The 25,074-nt window shown below is 35.0% G+C and overlaps 1 protein-coding gene across 1 annotated transcript; it reads left to right on the top strand.

Moving 5' to 3' along the window:
- The first annotated feature begins 1,099 nt into the window (after positions 1-1,099).
- On the top strand, positions 1,100-24,510 carry HINT3 (histidine triad nucleotide binding protein 3). Its single transcript, XM_074309912.1, has 5 exons — positions 1,100-1,370; positions 13,963-14,080; positions 17,337-17,406; positions 20,187-20,313; positions 21,938-24,510. Exons 1-5 carry the CDS (start codon positions 1,191-1,193, stop codon positions 21,983-21,985), a joined length of 543 nt encoding a protein of 180 aa, XP_074166013.1. The 5' UTR covers positions 1,100-1,190; the 3' UTR covers positions 21,986-24,510.
- Positions 24,511-25,074: the final 564 nt, after the last annotated feature.

Here is a 25,074-nt window from a genome sequence, read left to right as displayed (position 1 = left end):
GAAAAAATACTTTCTATAGTTTGATGTTGTAAACATCATGTGTGTACTTTTTAAACTGGTAAGCCTGAGTATCCTCTGACAGAAAAGATTATTATATAGAATATATTATAAACAATTTAATGAGTACTTTATGTAATCAATTATCTGGTAAATAACCAAGGGACACATATCTAGAGCCATAAAAAAGCCATGAGAAGGTCCCAGATATTAGCTAGATTCTGGGATTTATCTGAGACTACCTTTTTACTTCTGCACTTAAAATGGGGGAAGCCTGTGCACAAGGGCACAGCTGATAGACTGAGACTACCTGAGAGGAGGCAGACTTCAGTAAGGGAAGAGAGGAAACATTGTCATATGACCAGTGTGAAAGCTTACCTGAACCACTAAGAATGGGGTATTGCTTGCACCTTTTGACAAATTGTTTGATTTCATGCTTTGAAAATTGCAAGTCTTATTAGTATTTCTGTCACACTAGCTCTCATGTATCATTGGTAAACTGACCTTAATGATATATATGCAAAATCCCACACCTATGCAAACTCATATCCACAAAGGAAAATTTATATTAATGAAATTTTTATTTTTATTATTAAGAATATAAACATTAGAATGCATCTATGTTGAACACACTTTAAGAAACTGGCTGTATCTAAATCCTCCTGACTCCAGTTGCATAAATCAGCATGCAGGCTAAAAAAAGCCTCCACTCCAATTTTTCTGAATTTGAAATAACGTAACTGAGAAGTTTGTTGCACTAAATGCCTGTGATTTAAAAAACAATTAAGGAACAGGGCAGAGACATCCCTCATCTGTGCACTGCGGCCAGGACTAGGGAAGAAAGCAGCTCCATTATTCCTAGCGACTTCATTTCTGGGGCCCTCATCTTCTCAGGACCTTAAGAACCGCGGGTGACCCGCTTTGGAGGCTGGGCGGTCCTAGCAGGGGGCGGCCCTGCTAGCTGCCCATCCCGCCCCTGCTAGATGCCGATCCCGCCCCCTGGCACAGGTAGCGCTCTCTCTGAGGCAGGCAGCCCGGCCAGAAGTGGCGCGCTCACACAGGGGGCAAAGCCACGCGCTCCCAAGGAGGTGGGGCCCGGGAAGGGGCGGGGCTGCGCAGGGGCAGGGCCGAGGCCGCCTCTGCGGCGGCCTCTTCTAGCTTCTGAGAGACGCGGGGCAGCCAGGGCAGCAGCCATGGCCGGGGAGCAGGGGCCTCCTGTCTGCGATCAGCCGCCTTCTCCACCCGCTAAAAGCGGCTCCGGCGTGGAGGAGGGAGCTGCCGCCTGTCCGGCGGGCGATGGCTACGACCCCAAGTGCGTGTTCTGTCGGATCGCTCGGCAGGAGGAGCCCGGCACCCAACTGCTTCCCTGCGAGGTCAGCTAGGGCGGGGAGGGAGGGGCCCCTGCGCCGGCTGGACCCGGGTAGGATCTCCTAGCGCTTACGTTTGTGCACGTGTGTTGTGTATGGGTGCGGGGAGTGGGGGTGGCGTAAGCTCCCAGCCAGCCCCAGAGCTTTGTGCAGAGGGCCTGATTCAGACTGGGATCCCCGGTGCTGTTTGGGAGCGCAGGTAGGACCAGCTTCTGCGTTAGCTTGCGCCTTCTCCCCCCATTGGCGGGGGAGGGGTCCTCATGGTCCAGCTGTTGGAAGGTGCTTTCTAACCGCTGGCTAGCTGTGGTCAGTCTGAGCGGGCGCTTATCGAGTCCTAGCTTACAAAAAGAAGGGTCGCTTTTCCAAAAGGCGTTTGGTGTGTTAAGGACATCGTCCGTCTGTTTACAAAGAGACGAGAATATGTTTCGTATTTAATCTGTTTCACGTGTATACTCTGGAGATGACTGATTTAAAAAAAAAAAAAAAGGCGTATGATGTTAGCAAGGAAGAAAGCTTTGTTACTTCGTAGCCGCTTCCAGTTTTTCCTCTCAAAGGACTGAAATTGCTTAAACGCCCACTAGCTTTGTGGATGGCAGAATGTGGCATATCAATGTCATAATAAAAAAAAAAAATCAATCAACAGACATTTATTAAGCACTCACAATATAAACCCTACAGATACAAAAAAGAGGCAAGAAGTAGAAACTGATTTTTAAAAATGGATCAATATCAATTTAGTAATCTTCAAATAAAATAAAAATGAAATCGTACATCCAATTACAAGTGCCAAACCTTTCAGTTTGTTTTAAATAAATATATATACATATATACGCATGCACATATATAATTTTTTAAAATTTTAAAGCTTTTTATTTTTAAAACATGCAGTTTTCAACATTCACCTTGCAAAACCTTTGTTCCAAATTTTTTTCTCCCTCCCCTAGATAGCAAGTAATCCAGTATATATTAAACAGCACATGTGTATTTTAACAAAAATGTCTCCTTTATTTTTTGTGTCCTGATAAATATTTTTTAAAAAATTGTTTTTATTGTTACTAAGAGGTTGTCTATGTATGTGTTCTAATGCAGTTTTCCTAACTGAAATTGTTTTCCATATTATTTGTTTTGGTAATTTCAAAATTACCAAAATTTTTATTGATTTGTTTTATTGAAACAAGATGAATTTATGCTGCTGTTTCCAGTAACTACCTAGAGGCTGTTTGCAGTTTTGTGAATTTTTTTTTTTTTTTAGTAACTTTCAACTCTTTACATAGTGAGGGCCTTAAAAAAAAATCATTTATCTACTATCACTGGCTAAAAGGGTACTTATCAGTGGTAACCCTTATTCTAGTTTGCCAAGTTACTTTTCATAGATTGCACCAGTTCCTAAGCTCCACCAGCAGCCTAGTAACTGCAGCTATTATGCTCACAATACTGCCAATATATTTAATAATAATTATAGTGATTAAAATAAATTTAAATTATATTTACACTTAATTTTTCAAGCATTCAACCCTCCCCCAGGTTATTTCTAACAATTTACTTCCAGTATTGCTGGTTTAAAATTTTTATTCACATATAAATATGTGGGCGAATTTCTTTTTTTTTTTTTTTTTTAATTTAGAATTTTTTTTAATAACATTATCCCTTGTATTCATTTTTCCAAATTATCCCCCCCTCCCTCCAATCCCTCCCCCCATGACAATCAACCCCATACATTTTACATGTGTTACAATATAACCTAGATACAATATATGTGTGTAAATACCATTTTCTTGTTGCACATTAAGTATTAGATTCCGAAGGTATAAGTAACCTGGGTAGATAGACAGTAGTGCTAACAATTTACATTCACTTCCCAGTGTTCCTTCTCTGGGTGTAGTTGTTTCTGTCCATCATTGATCAACTGGAAGTGAGTTGGATCTTCTTTATGTTGAAGATATCAACTTCCATCAGAATACATCTTCATACAACATTGAAGTGTACAGAGATCTTCTGGTTCTATTCATTTCACTCAGCATCACTTGATGTAAGTCTCTCCAAGCCTCTCTGTATTCCTCCTGCTGGTCATTTCTTATAGAGCAATAATATTCCATAACCTTCATATACCATAATTTACCCAACCATTCTCCAAGTGATGGACATCCATTCATCTTCCAGTTTCTAGCTACAACAAAAAGAGCTGCCACAAACATTTTGGCACATACAGGTCCCTTTCCGCTCTTTAGTATTTCTTTGGGATATAAGCCTAATAGCAGCAATGCTGGGTCAAAGGGTATGCACAGTTTGATAACTTTTTGGGCATAGTTCGTGGGTGAATTTCTTAAAGATTTTTGAAGTAATATTTTTTATCATATGTACATTTACTGCCAAGATCTTTTCTAACATATATAGGGATTTTATTTTAATGTGAAAAGTTTTATTTTTATATAATAAAATCTGTTTTGCCTCCTATTTCTTTCATTTGTCCTTTAGAAAAAAGAAATTTTTTCTTTTCACTACAATTTCAATAACTTTTGTTTTTTCCTGATGTTTTTGATGTCTTTTAGATATTTAAATAATAGATTACTTACCATTATGTTATTAGATAGTACCATAAAAATGGAGAAAATTCTCTACTTATGTACCAATTTTAAAAATTTCTCTTATTCCCTTTCCCTGTGTTTTGTAATCATGGTTTTTCAAACACTTGTTTATTGAATAGCTTTTGTCCTAATTATACACTACCTGTTCTGCTTTTTAGCTTTTTTATTGTTTTGTTAGTGTCAGCTATGATTTTATGGTATAATACAAATCCTGGTTGTGAAAGTTTGGTCTTTTTCCTTCTTCTGTATATAAATTTTGTATTATTTTATTTGCTTGCATGAAGGGGTTATATATGCTATAAAGAAATTTGGAAAGACTGATAAAAGTTTTAGGAGGGGCAGAGCTTTACTTACATACAGGTGTATGGAGACACAAAAATAGAAGGGGAAGTAAAAATGTAATAGGCTTTTTTACCTGCATTTAAAAAATTAATTGTTCGATTGTTTGTTGAAAGTTAAGTGGCAGTGTTTAAAATAAATGCTAGCTTCTCTGAAAAGATACTAGAAAGAGTGCTAGAATACAGACAGGGTTAGAGAACCTGGCTCAGTTGTAACTCCCATTGTAACCTGGGAAACTGACTCAATTCACTCATTTTTTTCCTTGGGTCTCAGTGTTCTCTCTAAGCTGAGGAGTCTCTTGCAGTAGTTCAGTTTTCCCAGATAATCAATGATCCAGCAGTGAAAGGCAGAATTTGCTCCTCTTATTTTTAATCAGGAAAGGCAAAGAAAATATAAACTCCCTTTTAATGTTGTGCAAATTTCTAGAACCAGTGCAATTTATCCTTCTTGACTTAGAATAATAAAATTCCAGAGTTGGTTGTTTACTCATATGTTATATAGTAAATATAATTTAAAACTCATTCTGTATTAATCTAGGCAAAATCACTGGTAGCTAACTTAAAGCAAACTTCGAATTGTTTCTCTTCTATTATTCATGCCATGAGATTTTCCTGTTTCTCCACTTCCTTTTTCATGAGTCTATTTCATAAGCTCTAATTGGGCCAATCAGATATTTGGAAATAGTGAAGCAAAGATCAAAGTTTCTCATATTATCAGTGCCCTGATCTGAGGACAAGGAAGAAATTCAGAAAATCCCTTCTCTTAAAAGTACACAAGATAAATTTATAAAGCATAAAATGAAACTGTGTAAACAGCAAGTTGTACCTGTGAGTAAAGAGGCTATATGGTCCTGAAAAGGCACTTAAATACCATAGTGAGTTCATTAGCCTTTTCTCCCCAATTGTACTAAATTCAACTTGGTTTTGTTGTACACATAATCTGTGCATGACCTATTCCATATACTCTTACTCTTTTGCCTTTCTTAGATTTCATTGACTCAGGAAGATAGTGTGAGGCTCACAGCTTTGTGCCATCTAGCCTCTTTTAATTCCAGTTTACACACAAGTTTAGACTAGAAAACCTTCACGTCTTGATGTTTTTGGTCTTCTTTGAAAACCAAGGAGAAACAACTGGCCTGCAATGGTATGAATTCGCCATTTAAAAGAATGATCCTTTGGGTCCTTTTATAAAGGAAATAAGTATTTTTATATAATATTTTACATTTTTGGGAGTGGTAGGGCTTGAGAGTCAAAGAACCTGCGTTCATATTCTTTCTCCTAAACTTACTACATGTGTGACTTTGAGCAAGTATTTAACTTCTCTTGTACCTTGGTTTTCCTCATCTCTATAATGAGGGGGCTGGACTACTATTAGGTAACCCACTAAATCTCTGATCTTGTTATAATTTAGAAGTCTGAAATTTCACCCATCACTTGATTAATATGAAGTATACTTGCAATTACTAAGGCTGGATGAAAGGACTCTCAGAAGTATTTAGGATAACCAGAATCTTGCAAAATTGATCAAAGATGGAGATGATAAATTTTTCACATCCTGGCTCTGACAATTGTGCCTTTTTAAACCCAGATTGGCCAACATCCCATCATGAGCCTCTCTGCATTTAAAATTATGAAGTTCCTGTATATCATGATCACACTCCATCTTTCAGCATAGATGTAAAGCTTTTTTAGGTGGGTAGAACTTGCCAGACGTTCTGCTGGCATAGTTTTTGAGGATCTAGAACCACATAATACTGTAATGATGCTTAGCAACCTATAGAGAGAAGAGATTTTTCATTGAGGAAATTTTGGATTATTTTAAATACTCTAAAAGATGAAATGCTCAGTAAAAACGAAGCATATTTTTCTACTTGACTATACCTGAATCTAGCTAGGATAGTATTACAGTGCTAAATGCATCCCGGTTATATTGCTATTATCTGCCAACTTTCTCTCAAACACAATTATGTTTGTTTACATATGACTTATTTTAGTGACTTAATTGCATTAGACTTGAAACCAGGAAAAGCATTGCTACTTGTAGGTGTAGGTAAATTACTTTAACACACTTTCTTTTGGGTATATTCACACTGGCGGGTTGGCTTGTTATTGCCTTAAGAATTCTAGGGCCAAACCCCATGAATACTAACCTCTTAATTAGCTCATGAGCCCCCATTGCTATCTATACCCTTCCCAGCCAGTAAATTCATGTCCTTACTGAAGACAATTTATTGATGGTACAGCTTGAACAGTGCTATAGCTTCAGAAGAGAGTACATTGACCCCAAATATAAAAAGAATCTTTAAGTGTAAAAGTGGCCACAAACTTAAATGAAATCTTAACAGAATTCACTGTGAAGTATGGTAATAGTGATAAAGATTTTTTCAGTTGTCCAGCTAGGCTGGGGAGAGGCACTGGCCAGATCAAACAGATCACTTTGGCAGCGGGCTCTACTGCATTGTACAATTGGTGCCATTGCTAGCCAGCTAGGTGCTAATGGGCACCTGCTGGGCTTTTCCCAGGGCATAGAATCTTCTGGGATCCTTGACTAGACTCTCTAGGCTCTCTTCTTGATAGGCAACTGTATTTTTTTCTCCAACCTCAGACGCTTTCTTGGGTGGTTGATATTAAATACTTTTTAGTTAGAGTGCTACTATGCTTTTTCACTGGGCAGTAATGTTTAGCTTAGGTTTGGTGGCCTCTTCCCTTTGATACCTTCAGAGTTTCATCTCTTAGGTTGCTTGAAAGGTCTAGCCTCTTCTGTTGACCTTCTTTTGTGATTTAAAAGCCTCTATCCTCTCTAATACACTAGACCTTATTTTGGGGTGATTTGGCCTAATTCTGTCAGTCCTACTTCTATTACAATCCAAGGCCTTCCCTTTGGGGATTTTATGCAAATTAGTGATTAGAGATTAAGGTATGAATGTGGTTTGTGTTCTTGAGTAAAGTTTTTTGTCTCCTTGGTCTTTTCATATGCAATTGATCTATTTAAGCCACTGACAATTTTAGTATAAGGAACTTTTGTTTTGCATATGAAGGCCTTCCCTTTTATGTTTCTTTGTCTCTGCCTTTCTATGTCTATGAACATTTGCTCTTCTCTGGTCAGAAGTACCCTCTGTGCCTGGTGCCTTCCCCTCTGATTGGGTGGCTCCTCCCTGAACTCAATTTGAGAGCTTTGGGTCAGCCCCATCTCATTTTTCCTCCTATTCCAGACTTTCTATGAGTTCCCTGCTCTGGGGTACCTTTTTCTCTCATTTCTTCCCGCAGCTTTACTCCTTTTTTTCTTTGAAGACAAGGGACTATCTTTCTTTGTACTGGTAATTCCAGTGCTCAGCACAATGCCACACAAAAAGTTAGTAGATTAAAAAATGCTTGTTAAAGGGTTGGTTCAATGTGTGGTAGTGATTTTTTAAGAGTGCCCTGTAAAAATCTTTATGTTGTTTAGATGATTATTAGGCTTGGCAATAGTCTTAAAAAATGTTACACCTTCACCCTATTAACTTTAAATTTTGTTTTTACCATTCTACACTAATGGTTTTCCAACTATATTCTTAGCTGAGAGCTTCCTATAAATTTTGTTAAGGTAATAGGGGAATCTGGTACATTAATTTTGTGGCTCTGTGATCTCATGGATGTATTTACTCCTTCAAATGCCACCTTTAATAGTAATTGCAGCACAGCAGTATAGTGGAAAGAACTGAATCATATTGGACTAGCTGGATTCTAAAGTCTTTTTGATCTTTGGATCTATGCTCATAATATGATCTACCCATAACTGTAACGTGCTCTCCTGGCAGTTACAATTACTAGTCTGTCCTAGACCCACCAGAGTACTTTTGACCACTGTCCTTTGCAGTGTGAACTCTACCCGGCTCTCCTCTTCTGAGGCCTTCTAAGGTCTCTGGCCACAATCTCTTGAATCTATAGCTTAATAACCGGTAGCACACTCAAGAACAGCCACTTGTAATCTTAAAAGCCTTTATTATACCTACTCACATAATGCCCTAACTGATGCCCTGACTTGTTGGTTCCCGAGTGAACACCTGGTCAGAAGACCCACGTGTTCACTACCAAAACCCTTACCTCTTTTGGCTATCCATCTTGGCTTGGCCACCCAGGCTAGGAAGCCAGGGTGAAGAACGCCAGGTTAAAGAGAGCGCCTGCTGCCTGCAGTGGGCTTATATAGGGCCTGTGAGGTCACACACACAGCCAATCAGCGAGAGAGTCACCCATTACGAAGCTATCTCAAAATGGACAGGATCCCACCCAAGGGCAGTCCTAATATCCACAGAAATTACTTCCGGACCACTCAATCTCCCGATTTGCTGTGGCACCCATTTAAAGGCCCCTTACACATAACCTTTCATATATGCTATTTCTGTCATGCTCTCTAATAAATTCTTCAGGGAGAATTACAACAGTGGAATGTCAGATCATTGGTATGTTTTGACATTTTAAGCCATTTCAGATGTAAATTACATCATTTGTATTTCAGCTAGGAAAAAAAAAAAAAGGATGAGAAGTTCTTACATAATAACCACACTTAGTGCTTTAAGATTTAAGAAATGATTTATTTGCTATCCAATGGGTAATCATAGAATTGCAAAGTGGAAGACACCTCTGAATCCATTTAATCCAAACTGGTTTTAAACAGGTCTTCTCAACAACATATCTGACAAATGGTCATTCTGTTTCAAGGGAACCCATTATCTCCCCAGGCAGCTTTTTTTTTTTTTTTTTTTTTTTTTTTTGTATAACTGTATTAGGAAGTTGTTCCCTTAAGTAAAAGCTAAATCTATCCCTTTAATCCTACTCTTTGAAACCAAATAGTACAAGTTTTATTCTTGTAAATGAAAGCTTTCATATTGTAGGTCTCCTTTTAGTCTACTTTTCAGGCTAAAAATCCTTATTCCTTATATGTCATGATGTTTTTTAGTCATCATCCTTATTTTCACTTATGAATATGTTCCATCTTGTCAGTGATTTTTATTTATTTATTTTGGCTGAGGTAACTGGGGTTGTGACTTGCTCAGGCTCACACAACTAGAAAGTATTGAGTGTCTGAGGTCAGATTTGAACTCAGGTATTCCTGATTTCAGAGCTGGTATACTATCCACTGTACCACCTAGCTGCCCCATTATCAATGCTTTTCTTTTATTATTATTATTATTATTTTATTTTAAAAATTATTTTTATAGTTTTTAGTTACCAGATATATGCATGGGTAATTTTACAGCATTGACAATTGCCAAACCTTTTGTTCTAATTTTTCCCCTTCTCCTCTGCCCCCTCAGATGGCAGGTGGACCAATACATGTTAAATATGTTAAAGTATAAATTAAATACAATATATGTATACATGTCCAAACAGTTATTTTGCTGTACAAAAAGAATTGGACTTTGAAATAGTGTACAATTGCAGGAGGACAAAAATAGAGGGATTGGGAATTCTTTGTAGTGGTTCATAGTCATCTCCCAGAGTTCTTTCGATGAGTGTAACTGGTTCAGTTCATTACTGCTCTATGGGAATTAATTTGGTTCATCTCATTGTTGAAGATGGTCACGTCCATCAGAATTGATGATCATATAGTACAGTTGTTGAAGTATATACAACAATCTCCTGGTCCTGCTCATTTCACTTGACAACAGTTCATGCAAGTCTCTCCAGGCCTTTCTGAAATCATCCTGTTGGTCATTTCTTAGAGAACAATAATATTCCATAATATTCACATACCACAATTTACTCAGCCATTCTCCAACTGATGGGCATCCACTCAGTTTCCAGTTTCTGGCCACTACAAAGAGGGCTGCCACAACCCTTTCCCTTTTTTAAGATTTCTTTGGGATATATCAATGTTTTTCTTAAAGTATCTTTGGGAGTAGGGAATGGCACTGGACCTGGGATTTCATTGATTTGAGAAATTTGTAATAAGGCAGTCCCCTTTGCTAATTTGAAAGGACAGTAACTTAAAGCCTTAGAATTACATAGAGGAACCATGAGGTTAATTGACTTTCTCAGGGTCACATAGCCAATATGTGTCAGAATCAGGACTTGAACCTAGGTTTTATAGATTTAAAGAAAAGCAACTTTATATATATATATATATATCTCATCAAAACAGCTTCTCAGCTGCAGATATTCTAAAAGAAAATGACTGCAGCCCTTAACACTCATTTTAACAGTCTTTATTTTCGTTATTTGCAGCAGTCATGAGACAGGAGGGAACATTTAATACTTGAATTTTTACTATCGTCTACTATTTCCATTTTTGTTGCTTACTGGAAGATGGAACAGCAAGACAAAGAGCCCATTCTCTGAAGCACTTTGCAGGATGGGAAGCTTTTTTGGTTTTTTTTTTTCCCCAGTCTTTTTGTGAGACTATGTGGTAACTAAGAGAGGAGTATTTGTGTGGAATATTCAAACTTGCCTCATCATAGTTTTTCCTTTTTCTTTTGTGCTTTCTAATTTTTTAAAACTCTTATTTTTTTCCTCTCATTTTATATTTTATTGAATAAATGAAAAAAAAAAAAAAACCTTTGTAACAAATATACATAGTTGAACCAAATTCCCACATAAGCCATTTCCAAAAATTTTCAATTTGCCACAAGTCCAACTATGTATAGATTGTGGGTTGTATGCATTGTCATTGTATTGGTTGGTCATTGCATTAATCATAGTTCTTATTGCTTCAGAATTGTTTGTCCTTAAAATGTTGTAATCACATAAACTTTTTCTGGCTCTCTTCTGTTTCCTCAGTATCCATTTTATACAAGTCTTTCCATGTTTCTCTGAAATCATGCTTTCATCATTTTTTATATCACAGTAGTATTCCATTAAATTTGTAAGGCATATTTTTTTTCATCCATTATCCCTTAAGGTAAAAGCCTAGTAGTAATATTTCTGGGTCAAAGGGCCCTTGCATTTATCTTGGCTTTCTCATTGAAGTCAAGTTTGCTGGCTGGTGACATTACTTTTCCTTATTCATATTCTGTTTTAAAATTAATGTGACTATGGGAAAAGAATGAAATAGTGTATGAAATAGGTGATTCTAGGAAAATGTTAATTCAGAAAAGGTTACATGCATGTATTTTCATCAGTGCTAAATTAAATTTTATAAATTATATAAAAGGGAAGAGATAAAAGAAGATGATTCCAATTCCTATACTCAGAATTCCATAAACATATTATCTATGCATTTTTTAATGAACAAAAAAACTTATTTTCGATCCCCTTTCACTCGTCAAAAAAAGGAGGAAAAAAAACCCACCCCACCTTTGTAACAAATAGCATAGTCAAAATAAATTTCACTTTGACTCATACCTCCAAAACATATAACTGTCTTTTAAAATTGTACCATGCTTGAGACAAAATAGTCTATTAATGAATGGAGGTCCAAAAACTTCCTCAGAAATGAACAAATGTCCTCTAAGAGCAAAAACATTCTGTTGGCCAGTCAAAGCTAATCTTTTGTGTCTGTGAGGTCTGTTGTGTATGTGCCATATATGTTTCAATGATGTGATTATTGTAAGTTCATTGCTTATTCTGTATCATGAATATATTTACTTTCCTTTAGGATGACCACAAGAGATCCATCCAGTGTGTTGGAGGCTTGAGGGTACATTGTCTTGTATAGTGTCTTCAGTATACATACTATCAGAGTCTGAAGGCTCTCTGTTGGTTATACTTGTATCGCATTAAGTACAAAATCTGGAGGGAGGGCTAGTTTTGATTGAGTGGTATATATTTTTCAGGCGACAAAAACATTTTATTGGCTTGAAGAATGTAAACCAGAAAAATAGTGTTTATAAACTAATCTCTGGGGGGGGTGGGAATTAAACTTTAACACTTGGATTAATAACTGCCACGTAGATTAAATGAAGAGAAAGTAACCAGAACTTTAAAATACATTTTTGAACATTGACACTGGAATCCTTAATAATGAAGTGGCAATGATCCAGCTTATGATTTTTTTTTTTTCTTTTCTTTTCTCATGATTCCTTTTGTGGATTGACTTTAAGGTCAGCCGTCTTGTTCGCTGGGATAGATGAAGGCCCCATGAAGCTGATTTTCCAGTTTTCTTTAGATATTGTCTCTCTAATTCTAAAATCTGCTTTGTATGGCACTTGTGTTATTGAACTTTAATCTAACTAAACATCACTTCCAATAGATAAAAATTTATAGTTTCTGAGTAGTGCTGAGCAGTGAAATAAAATTTTCACTGAAAGATCTCACAGATTATCTCCATGATAAAACCCAAAGCTGCAAATGCCAAGACAAAAAAGTGGTTAAATTTGACAAATTGATTCAGAAACAACTTGTTTCAAGTTTGAAACAAGTTGTTTCTGAATCAAATTGTCAAATTTATAATCTTTAGGTTGTTGCTGCATATTCTGTCTTGGAGTTTTGCATATTTGTCTATATAGTGACATATTTTCTGAGAATGTTATTTTTTTTTGCTTCTCTTCTTCCAGGTTGTTCTTCACTTTTGTGTATATGTATGCCGAGTCTTTTGTTCTTTCTTTTATTAATTTGAGGAGTCTTGCCATTGCAGATTAAATTTTTTATTTTCTGCTGTATAGGATGCAGATCTACTCTCATAATTCTCATTTAAACTATTCGGAAATAGCATGTTGTGGTTCCATGTTCTCAAATTCCACAGGGTCCTCTTGTCACATCAACTGTTGAATCATTTTCTTTTATTTTGAAGTATTTATTATACTTCATTGTCTGAATTTGTTTACAAGATATAGAGACCGTATTTCTTTCTGTTCTTACTGTTTTTCTTGTTGATTTATCAGTTAATTTTCAAAATCTTTTGAGTTATTTTCTTCCTTGAAATCTTTGGTTTGGTACTTTTAGCCTTCTCCTTTTATTTTCTTTATCACTCACTTCCTGACTTCCTCCCCTCTCATAGTGGCTTACTGGAAGACTAGATCCGGATTTAGCCTTCTCCAACACTAGGAAAGTGGTTTCATTGGCCTAGTCCCAACTTGTCCCAACTGACTTCGGGAGTAGTCAGAACTGACTCCCAACGGATGCTGTGCTCTTCCCTGAGGATTGGTAGAATGTTGTTCTCTACTACTTACAATTTAGCTTCCTAGTGATGTGTTCCACTTCTTCTGTTCTTTAGAGTTCTCTGATTCAACACAGCAGTTCAAAGCTTTGCAGTTGAGGTTTTTGCAATGCAGTTCCTAAAAGGCTTTTTCTCCTGAAGGGATATGGCCATGCTGATTCTGGAGCCCAGACTCTTGTAGCCTAGGGCCTGCTGGTCTCCATAATCCTGTAAAGAGAGAAAAGAGAGATTGGAATAGGTTTTGATGTAAGTCTTATGGTCTTTTCTTGGGTCTGCTGGTGCACCTTCATTGCTGTTAGCATTTGGGAGGTTGAGGAGCAGTGCTGAGTGAGCTCAGGGTCAATAAGTATTAGTTCCTTGATTGTGGTGTTTTTGTTTTTGTTTCTATTTGTTATTTACTTTTTAGCCTTGGATTCTGGATGGTTTAGACCATGGAAAAAACAGCTGAATTTATCTTTAGCACATAATTGCTTTTTGGGGGCTTGTGGAAATCAGAGAAAATGTCTAGTTTGCTATTTTGTTGCTCAAGTGCCTCAGAATCAGGAAATGCTTTTAAAAGATTAATTGAATAACAGATGAAACTATATCTTTTATTCCATTAGCCTGAAGACCTGGTTTGCTTCCAAGACATCAGACCTGGGGCTCCACACCATTATCTTGTGGTGCCAAAGAAGCATATTGGAAACTGCAAAACCCTAAAGAAAGAAGATATACCTTTAGGTAAGACTTTAATATGATTTATGGTGATACCAGATCAGATTAGAAATTTTGGAAAAGCAATATTTGATTTTAAAATGTCTTAGTATGACTTAACTCTTCATAATATGCCATCACAAACTGGCCTAAATGAGATAATATTTGCAAAGTACTTAGTTTAGTACTTGAAATATAGTTATGCTTAATAAATGCTCATTTCCTTTTTTCCATAATTCAGATAACTAAAAACATTGGAACTTGTGGAATTTGGGGCCTGGTGATCATCTTTTGCCACTAGTGAAAGACTAAATTTATGTTTATGATGGATTAGCTTTCTTCTTCCATTTTTTCTGCCTTTTTACACCATAACCTTTGGTCCTCAAGTTACTTGGGCTCAAAGTTTGTTGTCATTATTCTTATTTTTGGAGCTGGGATCATTTGGCTAACAATTTTAAAATACCTTGTATGATAGACAAATTGTTATAGATTATAGGAGGTACTTGCATAATTTCTTGAAGAAGTAGTGATTTTCAGAATATCATAGAATCATTGACATAGGTAAAAGGGATCTCATAGGTCACTGAATTATAGGTAAAAGGGATCTCATAGGTCACTGAATTTAGCTCTTATTTGAATAAAGATTGAGGCTGGAGGAAGTTTTAGTAACTTGCTCCAAGTCTCATGTATCAAACCCAGGGCCTATTGTTGCTAGACTAGGTGCTCAATGCCACTATGGTGCCTCCCTTAAAAATGTGCCTAAGGAGAGTAATTTGGAACTATGCCCAAAGAGCTATCAAACTGTGTATACCTATTGATCCAACATTGTCTTTATCATGTCTGTATCCCTAGGAAATTTTAAAGGAGGGAAAAGGGCCCACGTGTGCAAAAAATGTTTGTAACAGCCCTCTTTGTAGTGGCAAGGAACCGGGAACTGAGTGGATGCCCATCAGTTGGAGAATGGCTGAATAAGTTATAGTATATGAATGTTATGGAATATTATTGTTCTATAGAAATAATGAGTAGGCTGATTACAAAAAAATGTCAGCAAGACTTACATGAATCTGATGCTAAGTGAAGTGAGCAGAGCCAAGAGAACATTGTACACAGCAACAAGAAAATTATGTGATGATCAACCTTCATGGATTTGGCTCTTTTCAACAATGAGGTGATTCAAAGCAATTCCAATAGATTTGTGATGGTGAGAGTCATCTGCATTCAGAGAGAGAACTATGGAGACTTAATGTGGATGAAAACAGTATTTTTACCTTTTTTTTTTTTTTTTTTTTTGTTATTTGTTGACTTGTTTTTTTCTTTCTCATTTTGATCTGATTTTTCGTGCAAAAGCATGACAAATGTGGAAATACGTTTAGAATTGCACATGTTTAACTTGTATTGAATTACTTGGTGTCTTGGGGAGAGAGAGGGAGAGAGGAAAAAAATTTGGAACACAAGGTTTTGCAAATGTGGATGTTGAAAACTATCTTTGCATGTGTTTGGAAAAATAAAATACTATTAAAATAATAATAAAAAGTATTTAGAAATCTTAACTAGTAATTTTCTTTCCTACCAAACTCTGGACTCATTTGGACCAGATTTAATGGCTTTTTGTTGTTTACTTGTTTCAATCATGCCTGACTCTATGTGACCCCATTTTTTCTTGGCAAAGATATTGGAGTGGAATGCCCTTTCTTTCTCCAGTATTTAATGCTACAGCTTCTTTTATTTTTATTTAAGAGTTCCAGCTACATGTTTATGGTCATCATCACTAGGTTTAGGTTAGAAATCAGTTTATTGTAAAACTTCATTTGTCTGTAGTGTGGCAGAAGAACAGTAGTGAATAGAGGCATTTTATGTAATCCATTTTAACAACTATTGAAATTGATTTTGTTTTGTTATGTTCCACAAATAGGAAAGATGATCTATTTGTTTAGTCTAAATATTTTTTCTTCATAGGTCAGTTTTCATAATACTGTTTGTATGCTTGTATTGGGGAAGTATGGATTCCTGCTTAATTTAATAATGAAGATGATTACTAATCCCTGAATCATGAATAGTTAGCAACCATTTTCAAAGAGTTATGTTTCAATAAATACTTAAAACTTCATTAAATAAAGGCTAATTTTTGATTCAAAAGGCAGGTTAGGATCTTTCAGTGTATCACTATGTATATATTGCTTCAGATCAAGGTCTTATGTTATTTTATCATTAATGCCTCCTCAGAATAAATAATAGCCAGCATTTATATAGAACTTTAAAGTTTGTAAAGTGCTTTATCTGTATAATCTTATTTGGTTCTTACTGCAATTCTGATGTTGGTGCTATTATTCATATTTTACAGATGAAGAAACTAAGGCTGTGAGGTTAAATAATTTAAGTCTTGCAGCAGAATTATAATATTCTTGAGCCCCACACTTTAGCTACTTAGCCACCTCAATGCCTAAAAATATTTAGGAATAAAAAAAAAAACCCTCGATTATATTGAATCATAGTTATAAAAAAAAAATTCACAGGTCTCAGATTTTCAAAGTATAGGAGATAAGTCTGAATTTAAACTGATCCTATGGCATATCCTGAATTTTTTTTTTTTTTTTTTTTTTTTTTTGGCGCAGTCCCTAAAAGCAGATGGCTTGCTTTTCATTTTTCAATCTCTTATCAAAATAGAGAGCTAAATATGCTTCTCCCTTCCATTTCTTCCCCCCAAATCCTGGTTATTACAACTGTTTGTTTTTTTTTTTTAATTCAGAAGGATAAACATTTAGTATACTTGTATGTTTAATTTTCATTATTATTTCCTATCACTGTACTAGGATGTAATAAATATTCTGGTGAAGCCTAGATTGTCTGTTCTTTTCACCTAAAACAAACTCTATGTGATTATAATGTTGTGGAAACCAAATAAGCAGAATTTCACTTGTTAAGATGCCTTAATTTCCACTTGAAGTGTGTGCTTCATTAGTAGTTCCCCCATACCCTTTAATAGTTGCCATTAATTATTGTCCTTGTTTGGATACAGTTGGAGACTAATTTTTTATGGGATCTGGTTTTCCTTTAGTACTTTATTTTTGGTTTGAAAGCTGGGTGAATATCTCAAACAATGGGACTTTTTTGTCTGGAAGTTGCTTGTGCACTAAAAACTGGCTAGGGTCACTTTATTTTCTCTAGATTTTTTCTTAATTTTCTTAAAAACTTTTGATACAGACCAGAAGAATTAATATGTATTTTGTATGATTGATTGACATCTTAGTGTTTGCTAAGGGTAGTTTCTTTTCCTTTTGTACAGTGGAGAAAATGGTTACTGTTGGAAAAACCGTTCTTCAGCAGAAAAATGTCACTGACCTGAATGACGTGAGGTAAGAGTATACCTGCTTATGACCATATTGGGAATTATTAATTTTATAAAAGATGATTTCTTCTCCTGTAATGAAAGCATTATTTCTGAAATGGAAAATTAATTTGTCTTTTGAGAGCTGAAATTGATATTAAGAATTTGGTACTAATGTGTATACCTTATTCCACATATGGTATTACTAATTTTTCTATTGTGATTGAATTAGAATTAATTACATAATTGCTAAAGGAATGAATGAAAGAATTTATGCAAAATTCGACATTAGTCTTTTTACACAATGTTTTCACTAATCTATGTAGTTTGTTTCAATATCAAAAACATCTGATTGCAAGATATTGGCAAGAAAACCCAATTGAGATGTTTTTTGAAATTTCTGTCCAATTGAAAAAATATTTATTAATTGACCACTATGTGAACTGCACTTTGCTGCCATGGCAGTGGGTGAGGAGTGAGCAAGGAAGAGAGTCTCTGTCTCTGTCTCTTTGTCTCCCTCTCTCTATCCTCCTCTCCCTCTCCTCCCCCCTCTCTCTGTTTCTCTCTCTCACCCTGTTTCATAAGAAAGGTACAAAGAACTATATGAAACCTAATTATGGGATGCAAACTTGAACTTTTAATCATAAGGATCACAAATTTATAGTTCTAAGAGCATGTAGCTCAGTCCCTATTTTTTAATTTTTAGAAACATTATATTGAACTTAGTATTCAAGTGAACATTTTCCTGTATAAGTTATCAACAGGAAAAGAAAAGTACACATGAAATGGTGACTCTTATTATATACTTGTTTTTTTCTTTCATATATATATATATACTTTCAAAAAGCTGTCCTGCTTTATTGTGAAGGAAATTTCTGGCTTCCTTTTGTTCGTTTCTTCCATGTAACTAAGAAAAAAAAGTTAAGCAGGGGCAGCTAGTTGGTGTAGCAGATAGAGCACCAGCCCTGAAGTCAGGAGGACCTGACTTCAAATCTGGTCTCATACATTTAACACTTCTTGACTGTGTGACCCTGGGCAAGTCACTTAATCCCAATTGCCTCAGCAAAAAAAAAAAAAAAAGAAAAAGAAAAAAAAAAGAAAAAAGAAAAAAAAGTTAAGCAGAACTGAGGTATAGACTATGTTTGAAGTATGTGTAACATTTTTATATCTCTGCATCAAAAATATATTTTTCATTCTTGGAGAAACACTATGGAGCTATGGAGCTGGAAGGGACCTTAGTGATGGAATTGCCAGCCTTTATAACTTTATAATTGAGAAAAATTAGGCTTCAGAGGTTGAGAGACTGATCATTATATTAATCTTTAGTATTTTATCTTGTAGAGTCACTTAGGTAAGCTATCTTTGTGTTTCTAGATAAATCAGTTAAATCTCTCAATGTCCACAGGGATCTCCTGAGAATATTAATTACTGGTTTGTTCCTGATCTGTATTAGTGGAAGGGGTTTCCTCCCTTGGGATTCCCTATGAAATTATAGGTCTGGACCAAAAAAATAAAATAAAATAAAGAAAGAAAGAAATAATTGAGGTCATTATAAATGAATTTGATTATTCAAAATAAGCGACCAATCTCTCCTTATCCTCTGACCAAGAAATTCTACTACGGGGATATTTCTCAGAGAGGTCAGACATGTACCCAAATAATTCACAGATGTACTTTTTGTTATAACAAAAATTAAAAATCAAACTGTGAAATTGAATCGGTTTTGAGATGTAAAAGTAATGGATATATGCATCATTAGAAATAATGAATATGAAAATGTAAAAGAAGTTGGTAAGAGATTGGTCACTTATTTTGGAAAATCCAAGTTGTTTTTAAAAATAGTTTGACCAATTTCAGATTTATCAGCAATGTATCAATGCACTTCTTCCTTCCTCCCTCCCTCAGCCTCTCTAGTAGTGGCTACTGATATATAAATATTGTAGTAGTTCTGTGTACCTTGCTCTCTTGTCAATCCTGTAGCCATCGATTGTGATTTTGATCGTTATTATTTGTTGGATAGTTGAATGGTTGTTATGAATATCTATTCCTTTATTCACTATTTATACCCCTTTGAAGTTGTATATAAATAGAATTTTTGTAAACAAAGTATTTTAAACACATTGGAAAACAGTATTTAAAGGAATTCTATGATAAGCTCTTTTTTAAAGCAAAAAAAAAACTAAAACATCTTGTATTTTCCAGGTAAAACCAAATGTTTTGCGGTAGTTGATCTATAGTGTTTCCTTAAAATGTGTTGTTAACTGTCCGGTTTAATGTCTGCTGAAATTGTTCAAACTTGGGTGCTTGTCTTCAACAAAGACAAGAGTGCCCTCTGCTGATTGAATTATATCCGCTCTGGTGTTTATATTTCATTGTTTTCATAGCTCTATATTTTAGATTTAATATAGGAGTGATACTTTAGAGCAGTGTGTCTTAAATTGTACTGCTGCAAGGAATCCTGAAATACCTCAAATCTTTTTTAAAATAAATTTTGATGTAACAATTTTAGAGAATTTTACTATGAGATTCTGCCTTTTTTTTTTCTTTAAACTGAAGTATTCTTTCACTGTGAAAAGCTTGAGAACTATTAATTTGGAAGAATTCCTATATGTAAAAAGAACAAAGATCGAGTCTTTAAAGATATTGTCCCCAGCTATGAACTGCCTTCTGGGAGAATTAATTTTAAATATCAAATTCACTTTAGGACATTACTCTAGGACAATGTTTTTAAGATAGATGGATACTTTAATAGGCTTAAATGATGATCCCAAATTCGTTAGCTTCTGATTCTTTTCTTCTCTGTTTCAGAATGGGTTTTCACTGGCCTCCATTCTGTTCCATAGCTCACTTGCACCTTCATGTCTTGGCACCAGCCAGTCAGCTAGGTTTTTTATCCAGATTGGTTTATAGACTCAACTCATACTGGTTCATCACAGTAAGTATTGTTGACTTGTCAATAGTCAAGAGATAAAGGATTGAACAACCCCTTTCCTGCCCCTCACATCCTATAACTTCCTCTCTTTGGAATAGAATTATTACTCACTGATAGATTTACTCTAAACCATCACAATTGCGTGGGGGGGGGGGGGGAAGAAGGAAGAGAGGGGAGCTAGGGAAATCTTCCCAAAGATAAAAGGGGCTTTTAATAGTAAGATATGGGATAGTTTCTGTGGTTTTAAGTAGCTAGTTGAGGAGAGTCTGTAAGCATTAATGGTCATATCTGACCCAGGGTTGTGTGCTTAAACTAGCAGAGCTTTCCTGAGGCTCAAGAAAAATAAGCCTCGATGTTTTAGTCATGTGATTTTGGCCTTTGGCTTCTCAGGTAAATATAAGAAGTGACTGGAATCTTTAGAGTTACCTGACCAGGCTAAGCTTTTATGCAATCCATGAATGCATGCTTAAGTTATGATTAAGTACATGCTTGTTGTAGTAATAAAAAGTTAAATGGTGCCTAACATCTGGAAACTCATATTTTATAAATAGTGTCGGCTTTTATTTTCTAAATTGTATTCTCCAAATGATTTTATTGAGTTTATTTTAAAACAAATATTTGTAGAGTTCTAAATCACATTCTCTTAAAAACAAGTCTTTGGAGAAAGTGAGTAGAAATAAAAGGGCATTTGTTAATGTGCAGAAGAGAGATTCTGAGAGAAAATAAAGACAATAGTGAATATTCCAAAGCCTCTACCAAGAATTATAGAAGAGGGATAGCTAAATGATGCAGTGAAAGTGCGCCCTGAAGTCAGGAGGATCTGATTTCAAATATGATTTACTTAACATTTACTAGCTGTGTGACTCTGGATAAGTAATTTAATTCTAATTGCATCTCCCTTACTCCCCAAAAAAAGTACTGAAGGGTCCATGTTTTATAAAATAGTTGAGAAAAATTCTAAAAATGAAAAGAAATTTAAAATATTTTAGTTTGCTTTTTAAAAGTTTGGACTTATGCTTTTATTTGCATATATTGATTTCTTTGTGGGGCCATTTGAAAGAAAAATGACACGTTTGAAGTGCTTTAAAATTTACAAACAGCTATAATAGCTTAATGAGTACCTTAAGATGGTACTAAGATTTTGGAACAACCTGTATTATCTCATTTGAGCCTCAAATAACCTTGCAAAGTAGGAATTACAAGTATCATTTTCCATAAATTCTAGCTGAAGAAACTTAGGTACATAGAGGTTATGTGATATGCTCATGTGCCCATGGTCACATTTTTATAAGAGTGAGAAGTAGGAATTGAACCCAAGGCTTCCTGACTCCAAAGTCCAGCATTCTAGCCAATAAAAGTCTGCTTTGTGAAATTGTGAATTTGAAACAATTGATGTTATGTTTGGGATTGTGATTTGTATAGGAATGAAGCAGCATTTCTTAAAATCTTTAATACATGCAAAGCAAACCTTCAGATTACTGGGAGGGGCGGAGCAAAATAGTTTCTACTCTTATTGAACTCAAGTATTATAGGGAAAGATAACATATTTTCTTGCATGTAATTGGCCTTCACTACAGATAATTTGACAGAGCAAATAACATTTTTCTTTTTTTCTTAATGTTTGCAGGCAGATCAACTGATTGCAAGACTACAGGCTAGAAGTGCCACCAGTTGAACATTTGTCTTGATCTTGGCTCACAGTAAATTTAAAACTTTGGTGCTTAGGAATCTCTGCCATTGTATAGCTTGATGTGTTTAGGGACAGGGCATCTGAAACAGTATAGAATCTTCTGCTGTGAAAAGATATCAGAACCTAGGTTTGAATCTTAATGAGTCATGTGATCATAGTTCACATAAACACTTACTTAACTTTGGGAATGATTTAATGGAGAATGTCTACTACATAAAACATTACAGGTAAAATCACATTAAAACTTAAGGAAGAGTTCTGTATACATACACAATAAGTTATTTTTCATTTCTGAATAGATAACTTCTAACTAATGTCTATTTTTACACCCACTTTTATTATTTATTAAGTACTTATAAGTTACTTTTTGCAATAGTAGTAGTGCCTGGTCATGTGCTGTTTTATGACAGGATAGGAAAGGAAAGGAGATGTAAACCAAGTTATTTATTCCCAGTTCTGTTTTCTAATTCAGTAGTAGCTATTTCCTAACCCCTTTAACTTTCATCCCACCTAAATATTATCTTCATACACAGACAGAATATCTCCTAAGGATTCCAGTAACTTGAATTAGAAAGGGTTGCTTTGTGTGTGACACCATTTATCTTTCTACTGGATCAGAGTGCTTCTCACTTTTTAAATTTCAGCTTTTCTCCAGCTAGTTCATCTTCAGCTTCTTAAGGCTATTACCATGATTTCTAGCAATGCACTCATTAATTTTTTAATTAGATATTACATTGTTCATTATAATGTTCATTATAAGGGATGAGATTTTATGTATAATGATATGGATTCGGGAACAAATCCTTATATAAATTGATGATATGAATATATTTAAATTGGTGAACTGTTTTTAATGACAATTTTTTCTTCTACTTGAAGGAAGTTGAATCAAAATGAATAAATTTCTTCTTTCTATGCTGCTATTTCCAACTGCCCTATCATCTCCCCCTCTCTCAATATGCTTAGGATTTATAGAAATAGTAAAGCAAAACATGGGATCTTGTTTGATGCCTTTAAAATTAATGAGAAGCAAAGTGGTGTAATGGGTGGAGGACTGGTCTTAGAAATATACCTGCCTATTAATTTATGTTAGTTGCATGACTATGGATAAATGACTTAAATTCTCCCTTGAGAAGTTCCCTATGCAACTCTCTAAGATGAAATGTAAAGATATATTTCTGATTGCATTGGTAGACTTTCCACCTTAGCAGTTCCCTATACCAATGAAATCATAGGTCTGGCAAAAAATAAATAAAATTCCTATTCTTGATAGTTTATTTCATTGGATACATTGCTGAAAAAAAGAAAGTGCCATTGTCTTGATTCAAGTCAATTTTAGCACAAATCTTTCTAGTTTACATTCAAAATGGTGAGTAAGAATGAATAGTAGTATATTTTTCCAAAGAATTATAATATTATATGATGAATATAAATACATATGTTAGAATTAGGGCCTGTGTATTTAGTCTTCTCTAGATGTTCTATTTGTTACTAAAGAAACATTACTTTTAATTAATGGAATATTCATAATTTGATATTTTATGAAGATAACTTAGTGAAGGATTTAATTCATTTAAGTCATATTTTCCATTATTTTTGTTAGTTCAAGAATGAAATGAGCTTTAGTTACTGGACTTTGAAGACTTGGGAATAGACTCATGGGTTATATACTATAGATTTAGAGAATATTTGAATTTGAAGAAACTTTAGATATTATCTGATTTAACCCCCTCCTTGAAAATTGAGGATCAGGACAGTTTATTGACCTGTCAGTGTCAAATAGCAAGATGTATAATGGCAGGAGAGCTAGAACTGGATCATCCAAGTTCTTCATTCATCCATTAGCTTGAGCTAAAAGCAGCCAATATTTTGACTTGGCTTTCTGGAGACAGCTAATAGTAAATCTTTCTTTTTCCTGGATACACTGTCAGTGTCTTTCTCTTACTAAATCACCTGACAAGAAAAGAGCTTTGTACTTGTGGTTCATCTTTTTGGCACTTTGCCAAAAACATAGTGATTTAATGGATTCCAATGATCTTAACTAGATATACATATTTAACAGACAGTGATGAGGTGCTGTTTTACAGTTTTATAGATTTTTCCAAGTAGTCTAAACTCTTCTAAACAGTCCATTGATGTGTGTACAATAAACTTTCAGATAACAACTTTTTTTTCTCCTCCCAAATGGAAGCCACAAGGAAAATGAGGAAAAACATTTTAATTAAAAACCCATTATGATATTTGCTTCCAGAAGCTAATAATGTTTTTCAGCTTACTAAATTTCCACTTGGCCTTTTCAATAAAGTAGTTTCAGTAAAGAAGCTATCTTCAAGATTTGGCAAACAAAATAATAATACTTTGTAAACTTTTGCAAAAATGTTGTGATAGTATTAAAGACATTATTTATGAAGATTGTGGTACTTTGTAACTACTGAATTGTAAGATATTTAAATTATTAGTAATGAGCCACATAAAATAATGTGAGAGGAAACATAAGTAAAAATTAAAAATACTTTGTGTTGTCATGTTTTTCTAGAATAGTATTTTATTGAACAAAATACAGGCCCCACATTTGATCAGATCTAGATATGGATCAGGTTTAGAGTGAGAGTAAAATTCAATAAACTTATATTCACCATGTACATTACTTTTAGCAGAGGCTCTTTAATTTGAATATTGCAGTTGTTAGTGGTGTTGGCCATGCTGCTATCATAATCTCTGCCACTACTGTTATTATTGCATCTACTCTCCTTACTCAGCAAAGTATTATAACTTTTAGAATGAGATAACTATGTCCAAAGCCCAAGGACTAGTCCCCATGGGTCTTGCTATTTTGTTTTCATCAGGCCTATATTTGAGAGCAGAGATGGGAGAGAAAAATGATGGGATTCCTTAACCTTTGTTCCCAGAAGTGATTTTTAATTATTAAGTATCCCTTGGATCAAGTGACCACTTGTGCTATGATTTTAGATCTAATCTGTATTGCGGATCAAAATAAGATTACAAGATGCGCTGTTCAACACAATTATGCAGATTGTTTCAGCAACCTGGATGAATGTAAAAGTGGTCCTAAA

Source organism: Sminthopsis crassicaudata, chromosome 4, assembly GCF_048593235.1.
Source record: "Sminthopsis crassicaudata isolate SCR6 chromosome 4, ASM4859323v1, whole genome shotgun sequence".
Taxonomy (NCBI): Eukaryota; Metazoa; Chordata; class Mammalia; order Dasyuromorphia; family Dasyuridae; genus Sminthopsis; species Sminthopsis crassicaudata.
The sequence above is the reverse complement of the archived record's forward strand: the minus strand, read 5'-3'. Positions and strand labels throughout refer to the sequence as shown.

Excerpts from the sequence above, each read along its gene's own strand:
- HINT3 (XM_074309912.1), top strand. The coding sequence starts at position 1,191 with ATGGCCGGGGAGCAGGGGCCTCCTGTCTGCGATCAGCCGCCTTCTCCA. Across the intron at positions 17,407-20,186 it reads ACTGACCTGAATGACGTGAG|AATGGGTTTTCACTGGCCTC; the intron begins GTAAGAGTATAC and ends TCTCTGTTTCAG. Across the intron at positions 20,314-21,937 it reads ACTCATACTGGTTCATCACA|GCAGATCAACTGATTGCAAG; the intron begins GTAAGTATTGTT and ends TAATGTTTGCAG.